The following is an 11,900-nucleotide window of genomic DNA, read 5'->3' as shown; positions in this document are numbered from 1 at the left end:
TAGTACATGACATATATCATAGTTTATTGATACAGTAGTACGTGACATATATCATAGTTTATTGATACAGTAGTACGTGACATATATCATAGTTTATTGATACAGTAGTACGTGACATATATCATAGTTTATTGATACAGTAGTACGTGACATATATCATAGTTTATTGATACAGTAGTACGTGACATATATCATAGTTTATTGATACAGTAGTACGTGACATATATCATAGTTTATTGATACAGTAGTACGTGACATATATCATAGTTTATTGATACAGTAGTACGTGACATATATCATAGTTTATTGATACAGTAGTACGTGACATATATCATAGTTTATTGATACAGTAGTACGTGACATATATCATAGTTTATTGATACAGTAGTACGTGACATATATCATAGTTTATTGATACAGTAGTACGTGACATATATCATAGTTTATTGATACAGTAGTACGTGACATATATCATAGTTTATTGATACAGTAGTACGTGACATATATCATAGTTTATTGATACAGTAGTACGTGACATATATCATAGTTTATTGATACAGTAGTACGTGACATATATCATAGTTTATTGATACAGTAGTACGTGACATATATCATAGTTTATTGATACAGTAGTACGTGACATATATCATAGTTTATTGATACAGTAGTACGTGACATATATCATAGTTTATTGATACAGTAGTACGTGACATATATCATAGTTTATTGATACAGTAGTACGTGACATATATCATAGTTTATTGATACAGTAGTACGTGACATATATCATAGTTTATTGATACAGTAGTACGTGACATATATCATAGTTTATTGATACAGTAGTACGTGACATATATCATAGTTTATTGATACAGTAGTACGTGACATATATCATAGTTTATTGATACAGTAGTACATGACATATATCATAGTTTATTGATACAGTAGTACATGACATATATCATAGTTTATTGATACAGTAGTACATGACATATATCATAGTTTATTGATAAAGTAGTATAGTAAGGGCAGCACTGTGCTCCATTTCTCAGCTATTGTACATTCCCCTCAATTCGCTAAACACTTCCTATGAATAATGCATAGGCCACGGTTGAAAAATGTAGCTCATAAATATGCATGTGAACCTCGCTGTTGTGACCTCTAAGGAGTGACTACCGATTACATCACATCAGTCCATAAAAATAACACTTTTTTTATAGAGTAAGAACCAAAGATCTTATAATATTACAAGATAGTGTTCTCCGCGAATTTCGTATCATAAAGAGAAGCATCCAGTTCACACAGGAAACAATAGAAAGCAAAGATCTTATAAACACAAGACACGTTCTACACGATTTTACTAATAGAAGCTTCGATTTGGCAGAGGAAAGTCAGTTTTGGGAGAGGGCGTCCTAGTCGTTGCCATTGATCTGATGTAGGGTGTTCGCGTTACGCCAAAGTTTGTTACCAAGTACGTTAATTTATTCCTTATGTTCTAATTAGAGGGCGCATTGTAAATCGTACCCTTCTAATTGTTACGCATAAATGAAAAGTCGCGCGGTCAAGGTTCAAATGTTTTCAATTTTGCAAGAGGGCGCCGTTCATGTGTTAATACAGAATTTGTATGGGTAAATCGCGGCGAACGCTATCTTGTGTTTATAAGATCTTTATAGAAAGTAATTGTAATTGAATGAAAGCGTCCTAGCTAGTTGTTACTATGGCGGTTGTTCCAGAATTTGCGCTGAGATCATAGATGTCAAAGTTGAAAAGTAATTGTAATTGCAAGAGGGCATCCTACACTGCGTTATTTATTACAGAATTTGCACGCAGAAATTGCGAAGAAACGCTATCTTGTTATTATAGATCTTTGGTAAGAACCGGTAAAATTTTGGCCAGGCTCAATCATCTTATTTTTTGGCCGATTTCAGGCTCAGAATGTTCTTATTTTGTTCTTATTGGTTTTTGAGCAAAACAATTTCTTCTTTTAACAGAAAATAAAGTTTTATCTGATAATGATATCGTTTTGATTTGACGTTTCAATGCTCTTCATTATAAAACCTACTGGCATTTGCCTACAAACTTTTCTTACAAAAACATTTTTTTTTTTTTTTTTTTTATACCTGTCTCTTATACACATCTAGATGTGTATAAGAGACAGCCACAGTGTATAAAGTACCACAACTGGTAAAAGTTTATTAAAAAGAAAGTCAATATGGCAGAAGAAACCACAAAGGGTAAGCTAACATTGTTTTATAAACATTAACAAAATAATGCTGGTTGCATTCATTACTAGCTGTATAATTATTCATATGGTGTGCTGTACTTATTTGGAATCTTCTATTTACTGACAAAAAATGTTGTGTTTAGTATCCTAAAGGTTCCTGCACTCGGAGTTAGTGAACCAGTATTAGGCGTAAATTGTTTGTTTGCCTTTTAATGCTGAAAATTGTGTAGGAGAGACAGTAGCCTGGGTTCCAGGCCCTAATTTTAGGATATCACTCTTTATTGCACTTAGTGCGCGCCATACCTAATTTAATTGGCGTCCCATATTCCGTCTATCTCTAAATTAACTTTCTCGTTGGTGGCGCTGTCCAGAATGAGAAAAATAATAACAAATAAGAGACTTGTGGCAAGTCTAGAGAGACAGGTGCAAAAAGATGGAAAAGATGAAATGAGTTATTAATTACCAATGTAACACGTTCAGTGATGGTGATGAATTAATGGAGAGGAGCATAGCCTCTCCATGAGTAGTGTGAGAGATTTGGATGTGAGCCCTGTAAAGTCACGCTGGCTTCTATACTTTATTAAATCTGAGCAATCAAATCAAGGTATGTGATATCTTGTAGCAAAACTTTACACTAAAGTTAATACTCAGCAATACGTAAAACCAAAAGGTGCACTGATTAATCTCAGATAAGATAGTATAATACACACTCCAAGTATCAAAAAAATGCACGCCATCGTGTTGGGATTCAATATTTTGACATTAATTATGTCATCATCAGGAATGAAAAATTATCCATATTTGCAAGCTTTCATATGCACATGTACCCAAAGTGTTGTGACCAATCAAAACATTACCCCTAGTAGGTGACAAAGCTATAAATATACTAAAGATCAAACACGTTTGAATGCTGTACATTTTGTGAAATTGTACTGTAAAACAATAAATAAAGCGATTGTAACATCAATCTGTATCATGGAGTGTATTTAACTGGCATTAAATCACCTAAACTACTGTATAATTATAATTATTATTATTATTATTATAAACCTAGCTTGTATTTAATTTATTTTGTTTTCTAAAATTAATGTACAGTGTATGTGACTGTATTATTTTGAAAAGAAGCCTATGCCATTTTGAAAAGAAGCCTATGGGCTTTTTTTTTTAGAAGGGCTTCTTTTCAAGGCTAATTTTGCAAACTAAAAATTGGGATGGCGCTTCAATTCAAGATGGGCTCCATCTCGAGATTAAACCCAGTAGGCTTCAATTCAAGGACTTACAGTATGTTTATTATTACATTTTTTCTAGGAATTTCCGATGAGGATTATCGTCAGCTGTTGCATGATATATCAGAATGGTATGATGGAATTGGATCCATCAGTATGCTGAAAGTACTGTACAGTGATTTGACTGATGTTAGTACACTAGATAAAGCTAATAAAATGCGCGAGTTGCTGAACAACTTGCATGCTTCTGGGAGTCTGAGTCCAACAGATCTTAGTATTCTGTATGATACCATAAACATAACTAAACAATTTGGATTCAAACCAAAGAATGAGGATCTGCTTCCACTTTTCCAAAATGTTAAGAATTTAACAGTATCAAAATTCACATCGTACAGGCAAAAGCTGGTAAAACTAGGAATGACATTGAATGAAGAGGATGTAGCAACGCTGAATGGTTCATTTAACACACTACTCAAGAAATATGAAGACAGATGGCATTTGATTAGGGATCTAGAGCACAGAAGAGTAATTTGTGAAGAAAACATGAAAGCATTTATTGAAAGGTTGGAGAGACTCCAGCTCTTTTCAGCTGTGGAAGCTCTTTTAGAAGGTAAATTTAATCTGGGATCTATGACTTTATTAAACACTTTACAGACTAACAAACTTCATTGAAAATATTCACAAGCTTTTGTTCATGCTGTGGACTTCTTCTTAGTTGTTGATTGACAATTACTGTATATTTTATCTATTCCCAGATGCCCTACAAATTAGTCTGAAGTTGTTGTCTGATGTAAAATATTGCCGTTCTAGGCCTCTGTGGGTTATTTTTATTCCATCTGATGAGTATTTAAAAAAAACAAAAACAATTTACTTTTTTAGGCCTGGTGTTTAGAAACTAGCTAGCTGAGGCTTTTAGCCCAAGCAACGCCTAGAGCACATAATGATGCTTAGATCCAGGTGATACTTAAGTCCTTAGATAAAATGAAATATTCAAAAGTAAAATCCTTAACAATTATTCAATTTTTTACAGATGAAGAACTCAAACCAACAGCATCTAAAAGACAAAAGTTGATGTTGAAAGGTGACCAAGGTATGGCCCTTAAGTATGGTCCCTTGTTATTTTGTGCCGATTTGTTGCATGCGTCTCAAAATAGAAAAATCGAACTAGGCCTTTTTCAAGAGCCTTTTGAAAATGTCATTCAAAAAAAGTTATGTGCTCCAATTATACAGTAAGTTTGAGAAAGTAAAAATAAATGTCTCATTCTAATATCATTTAAAATATAAATGATATTTTAACTAAAATTTGACCATAGTTTGACTGGTTTAGCATTTAAAGAAGATGAGAGAAAAGACCCAATACGTAGTGTAGGCCAAGCTAGGCCTCTGTTTCATTCGCGATCGCACTTGATCTACCTATGGTTGAACAGGACAATAGAATGCTTAAGATGCATTAATATTTTATCAAAAAAGAATTGTAATCTTGGGAGTACATTGACATTACTTATTTTAAATGTGCTAAAATCTCGCGTTTCTAGTCCCCGTTCTACAGCGGTCTTTATTTATATTTTATTTCAACAATCTTTATTGAGGGTGGTCCATCCAGCCGAAGCTGATCATTAGAGACCCTCAATACACAAAGTAAAACAAAACAAAAAAGAGTACAAAGTAATATACTGTAAATAACAACCTTTCAATTCAAAATTAACATAATGAATTCGAGGCATGCAGACGCCATTTTGTCTACTAACTACAGAACTTTATACTGTAGCTCTCCTGGATTCGCGACTGGAATACAAAATATTAATTTTAAATATACAAATAGATAACATTAATTTCATTTTGGCCTTATGTAGTTCTTAAACAGTTAAATACAAATATACATATATTAAATACAAACTTATAGATAAGAATACTTACAGATGAACATAGTAATCTTTACATAATAATTATTTACCTTTAATTTTTGCCAGATGCTCTACAAATTAGTTGAAAGTTGTTGTCTGATGTGCGATATTTCCCACCCGCCCCTTTTTATAATTTAAAAAAATGAAGGGCAAACAAACTATTTTTTTTAGGCCTAATGTTTAGGCCTAGCTAGCTGATGCTTTGAGCCCAGGCAATGCCTAGAGCACATAATATACGATGCTTAGCCCAGGTGATGCTCAGTCCTTAATATAGATGAAATATTCAAAGTAAAAACACTCAACTATTCATTTTTTACAGATGGTGAACTCAAACCGACAGCATCTAAAAGACGAAAATTGATGTTGGAAGGCGACCAAGGTATGGTAAAGTAATTTAACTGCAAATTAACCCCTATTATGGTGTAAATCTATTCTCACATTTTGTTAATCAATGTACTGTACTGCTGCTCTACCAATAAAACTGCAAAACTTAATGTCAGTAATTACAATAGACAAGCGCCCTCTTTGGGCATGAATGTCGCGACATGAACTCATGTTTTCACATTGAACTTAAAAAAATTATCTGAAAATCATATTGTATGAAAATCTTAAACCATTAGTACTGTAGTATCACCATTAAATGTGCTGAAATAAAGGGAAAAAACAGTGGCTTTCAATTATTGATTTGAACATCTTGAACTCATTTATTGAGACAAAGAAATTTACAAATGAAAAAATTAATGTGATTTCATCTAGTGTTGTAAACAAGGATTTATTTATTACTGTATATTGGACTCTAAAGATGGTTTTTATCATGTACCTGTAGCCAAAGACCATCAAACGTACGTATGATTTCAGTGGAAAAAAACAATATTATTGTTGGACAAGGATTCCATGTGGTCTTGCATCACCATAATTTTTTTGCAAAAACGTTGAGGCCAGTTCTTACCAATGTGCATACACGTGGGATATGCACTGCGCTGTTCGTTGATGAGTGGTTTTTGACAGCAGATCGCAATAAAGAGTTGAAACAATTGCTTACCTACGTAAACATCCAGTGCAGACGCATCTACAACAGGTTGGGCATCGTGGATAATAATCAATCATGCAGCAGGCTTTTGAAACTGAAGACTACAAAGTATGCCTTCCAACTAACAAGAATTGAGCGCTGCACTGATGGCACTTTTCTACAAAGGGAAATCAGTACATATAGTATCAGATAATATTTCCACAGTAACTTACCTGAATCACTTAGGCAGGCCTGCGAAAGATCTGGCAGACATGACAAGGCAATTTGGTCCCTAGCATTTCACAACATTCATAAATCCGCCAAAAATTTAACAGGACGAGAAAATGCGGAAGCCGACACTTTCAACATTGAACCTAAGATACGAATGGTGGCTACATACAATATTGTTCCAATAGCTAGATGAAATGTGGCACTGCATGCATATTCTTTCTGCAGTACACAGCAATATAGATTTCATTTAGCCAATCAGAACATAGGAAACCACGATGACGTGAACACGTAATCGTTCGCTCTGATTAAAAAATAAAAAAAACTCAAGTCAAGTATGGATCCTTTTTGTGTGGGTGAGGATGATCAGTCCAAAGTATCTAGTAGTATACTCTGTGCAATGACAAACAGGTATTGACCGTCTAAGAGAACCTAAGATTTATGATGTAGCCTACACAACAGTGGTGGCGCCAGAGGGGGGCTGGGGGGCTATAGCCCCCACCCCGTCGGGGAAGCTTAGCCCTCCGTCTGGCAGGATTTTTAATTTGGGGAGCATCGGCAGTCTCTCTGCCCTCATCCTTAAAAAATAAGGCTTCAAAACTAGTCATTGGTCCTTTAATTTTCCCTCTTCCTCTCTGTTCTATCTATCAATACAAGGTTGTTTAATCTTCTCGTGCACCAACTGCATATTTCCACATAATCAATTATAATATCACTCTACATTCAATTACATAATAACATTTTTCTAATGCCTAACTAAATCGAAAACTTATAGGGTCTTTTTTTTTTCGCAACATACATAGCCTATTTTCTTTACCAAGGAGCTCAAAATAACTTGATAATGTTTTTCTTAAGAGCACTTTGCAAGAAAATTCAATTACTACTACTAGTACTAAGGTACTAGGCCTACATACCAATGCATATACACCACCACATAGTGAATCAAGCCTATAATAATCAAGCCAACTATATGATAGTTGATAACAGCGTAAAACAACCTACTGGTTGGCCTATAGTAACCAGTGCTGTTAATAACCTATACGCTATTGATAGTAACTCAGTGCTTTTTTTTAATAGCCCATCATATAAATAGTAAGCTAGGGCACTTAATTAATAACCCACCCTATGAATTGTAACCCAGTGCTCTCTTAATTGCCTACCCTACTATTTAAACATGCAAAAGCTTTCATTTCACCCTTCTGCAAAACGAAAGTAGCAGCGAGGTGAGACTTCTGATCAATTCTTCATGAGTATGTCGGACGTCGTCGTGGGCTTCCTATGTTCTGGTTGGCTAAAAGAAATCTATGTTGCTTATGTGTACTGCAGAAAAAAAGTTTGTGGCCCGCATACAGTGGATCGGTCTTGCAACACTCGGCAATATGCAATTTGCCTCGTTAAAACAGCAGGTTCCCAGATCTGAGGGAGTCGACACACTTGTGCAGCAGAATTGGGGTACAGAAAACAATAAACTTTAACCACACCACTGTGCCCAGTAAACATGGTTTCAAACACTAAAACAACTAACAATTGCAAAACCGCTAGTTCTAACCAAATCACAGCGCGCAATGTGTTTAACAGGACCAATACCAGAGCTGGTAAACATCCTGAAATGGCAACTTAAATATATACAAAGATATTGAATGATTTTTTGGAAAAAATATACACTATAAGCTCATGACCACCCATCGTATTACTCTACAGTAATTCTCTTTTAAAAAATGTCTCAAGACAATAATAACTCCCTACAAAAGTTTTAAAGCATATTAGGTACCACCTCATTGATAGACATGAAAACCAAAGCTCCAAACAATTCATTCTTGCTTCTTTGTTCTTATTATTAGAATAAGTTGCCCCTTATCGTACATAAATCACCCTCACAAAAACATTTAAATGAATAATTGAAATTTTTGCAAAGGTTAAAAGGTTCTTAAAAAAGTAATATTCAGTGAGTGTCCAGAGCTGATGCTCATATATTACAGTAATTACTTCATAGTATGTTGATGTTTTATTGTTGTCGAATGTGAAGCATTTTGTAAAAAGCGTCATATAATAGAAATATTCTCCTAGCAATGTTGTATTTGCATCATTTCGCTTGCAGCCTATTAAGAATTACTAATAATTTTCTCCTCTTATCTAGATACCGTTATCAAAAATTATCTACTCAAAAGACAAAAAAATTTGTGCTGCCGTGTCAACCGGTTCACACCAGCTACTTTACGTACATTATACCAAGTAGATATTGCCAATATGTTTACTGATCTGGAGCTACTGAAAAAAAATAAGAAAGAAGGCGAGCCAGTAACATTACAGGAGCTTTTAGATGTTATCAAATCCACACCAGCATGTAGAACTCTCATAGAAGGTGAAGGTGGTATTGGCAAATCAACTCTTCTCAGGTACTTAGCTTACAATTGGGCAAATGATTCAGATAAAACATTTGAAGGTAAAATTGTGTTTCTGATAAATGTCAGAGATATTGGCAAAGGTGAGGATATTTTTAATGTAATTTTGAAACAAAGTAATCTAAATGATTTTGAAATGAAAACTTATCTTCCGAATGATCCGATGTTAATAAAAAGATTCATATTAAGACACGATGATGAGATTGTATTGTTGTTAGATGGATTGGACGAATTAGAAGATGGAAATGTATGTCCAATAAGCCTTTTTAAAAAACAGGAATTGGAAGACAGCAATGTGATACTTACATCTCGATCAGAAAACATAAATGAATTTATTAAAGTGAGCAGTGTTCATGTGAAAGTAAAGGGGTTCGATGCTAAGAACATAAGAAAATATATTAAGAAACACTTTGATTACTTTGAAGGACCTGAACTAGGAGATTCTCTTATCAAAGAGTTGAACCTATATACGGAATTCTATAGATTTAAACATCTTGAAGTAATTTTAATGTGTAAGAATCCAATGTTACTACTCTCAGTATGTACTATGTGGGAAGACAAGCACAGTCTTCCAACTAATAAAGCTGATCTTTTTAAAGAGGTTTTTCGCAGCATTTTGAATCAGTTCAACAAACAAGAAGGCAATACCCAAAAAATCACTAAATTCAGTGATACTCCCATTGAGTATGTACATGCAATGCTTATGTTAGGAAAGTGCATGTATAAAAGCTTAAAGAGAAACCAACTTTCGATAAACAGTAGAGATTTAGAAGGAAAAAAAGAAATGGTTTTCCTGGCTTTAAAACTAGGATTTGTCTACCTAGATGAACCACATTCAAAAACTGATTTTGAACAATGTTTTACAGCTCCTCACAAGTTGATAGTAGAGTCATTGGTAGGATTTTACATTTCAAAACTATGTCAGACAGCAGGGTTAGAGAATGAGTGTGCAGGGGACTTAAAACATTTACTTACTCCATTGGATGAGGATGAATGGGAGATTATAAGAGAAAGTGAATATTTAGAAATGGCAAGAACATTTACAATACAATTCCTTGGTGCTAATGTGGGAAAATTTTTTATTCACTGGTTGACAAAAGATCTCTCAACATATCGCTCTCTAATGAAGAATTATTTAAGATCGTTGAAGGCAGAGCACCAGGTTTCTGTTGAAGAAGCACTAATTGATCACATGACCAAGACACACTTAAAAATACAACCACATGTTAATGGCATATGTAAATCACTTATGAGATATATTCATCATATTAATCCATCTTTAGAGGTATTTGAAGATGAGCATTTTATTAAACTTACGAGAATAATTTATGGCATGACGCTAAGGCTATCAGTTACACCACCTCGTTTTAAAAGTTTATGTAACAAAATGTCATCTGAAGAAAAAGGCAAAATGCTCGCTCACATACTGTTTCCTATACGAGATCATAATTATATGTTAGAAAATATTATCCCTGAAGTGTGTGCTGATGATGATATTAAATACCTAACAGCTGAATATAAGAAACTTGATATGCATTATGATATTAGACATTATCAAGTATTTAATAAAAGTTCAATTACTACTATATTTTTAATTCATCTTTTGACCAATTCACCAAAACTTAAAAAGTTGCACTTAAACTTTTGTATTACAGGTGATATTATGAATGATATGATCAGAGAGCTTTCAGGTAGAGAGATCAAGTTAGCATTAGAGACTCTTTATATCTATGGTAATAATCTCAGTACAATTAATGGTGCTTCACTGGCTTCTTTAATGTCAGTTACTCCACAACTGAATGACCTTAATTTGAGCAATTGTAGTTTAACAGGAGATATTATGAATGATATGATCAGAGAGCTTTCAAGTAGAGGGATCAAGTTAGAATTAAAGTCTCTTGATATCGATGGTAATAATCTCAGTACAATTAATGGTGCTTCACTGGCTTTTTTAATTACACAAATACTACATAGTCTTCACTTGAGCAATTGTAGTTTAACAGGTGATATTATGAATGATATGATCAGAGAGCTTTCAAGTAGAGGGATCAAGTTAGGATTAAGGTCTCTTGATATCGATGGTAATAATCTCAGTACAATTAATGTTGCTTCACTGGCTTCTTTAATTACACCAATACTACATATGCTTCAATTGAGTAACTGTAATTTAACAGGTGATATTATGAATGATATGATCAGAGAGCTTTCAAGTAGAGGGATCAAGTTAGAATTAGTGTCTCTTTATATCAATGATAATAATCTCAGTACAATTAATGGTGCTTCACTGGCTTTTTTAATTACACAAATACTACATAGTCTTCACTTGAGCAATTGTAGTTTAACAGGTGATATTATGAATGATATGATCAGAGAGCTTTCAAGTAGAGGGATCAAGTTAGGATTAAAGTCTCTTGATATCGATGGTAATAATCTCAGTACAATTAATGGTGCTTCACTGGCTTCTTTAATTACACCAATACTATGTAGGCTTCACTTGAGTAACTGTAATTTAACAGGTGATATTATGAATGATATGATCAGAGAGCTTTCAGGTAGAGGGATCAAGTTAGTATTATGGTATCTTGATATCGATGGTAATAATCTCAGTACAATTAATGTTGCTTCACTGGCTTCTTTAATGTCAGTTACTCCACAACTGATTGAGCTTCACTTGAGCAATTGTAGTTTAACAGGTGATATTATGAATGATATGATCAGAGAGCTTTCAAGTAGAGGGATCAAGTTAGGATTAAAGTCTCTTTATATCGATGGTAATAATCTCAGTACAATTAATGGTGCTTCACTGGCTTCTTTAATTACTCCAATACTAGATAGGCTTCACTTGAGTAACTGTAATTTAACAGGTGATATTATGAATGATATGATCAGAGAGCTTTCAAGTAGAGG

The 11,900-nt window shown here is 33.9% G+C and overlaps 1 protein-coding gene across 1 annotated transcript in view; it reads left to right on the top strand.

The window, feature by feature from the left end:
* The window catches only part of LOC117116305, a 15,802-nt gene that overhangs the window by 3,190 nt on the left and 712 nt on the right, over positions 1-11,900 (top strand). Inside the window, exons 2-7 of the mRNA XM_033260327.1 lie at positions 1,756-1,761; positions 2,159-2,234; positions 3,533-4,060; positions 4,481-4,540; positions 5,674-5,733; positions 8,729-11,893. Coding sequence (XP_033116218.1) covers positions 2,213-2,234; positions 3,533-4,060; positions 4,481-4,540; positions 5,674-5,733; positions 8,729-11,893 — 3,835 coding nt within the window. The 5' untranslated portion in view covers positions 1,756-1,761; positions 2,159-2,212. The remainder of the gene's footprint in view (positions 1-1,755; positions 1,762-2,158; positions 2,235-3,532; positions 4,061-4,480; positions 4,541-5,673; positions 5,734-8,728; positions 11,894-11,900) is intronic.

This window comes from Anneissia japonica, unplaced genomic scaffold (genome assembly GCF_011630105.1).
Source record: "Anneissia japonica isolate Jap-2015-1 unplaced genomic scaffold, ASM1163010v1 scaffold287602_len1038180_cov171, whole genome shotgun sequence".
NCBI lineage: Eukaryota > Metazoa > Echinodermata > Crinoidea > Comatulida > Comatulidae > Anneissia > Anneissia japonica.
The sequence above is the reverse complement of the archived record's forward strand: the minus strand, read 5'-3'. Positions and strand labels throughout refer to the sequence as shown.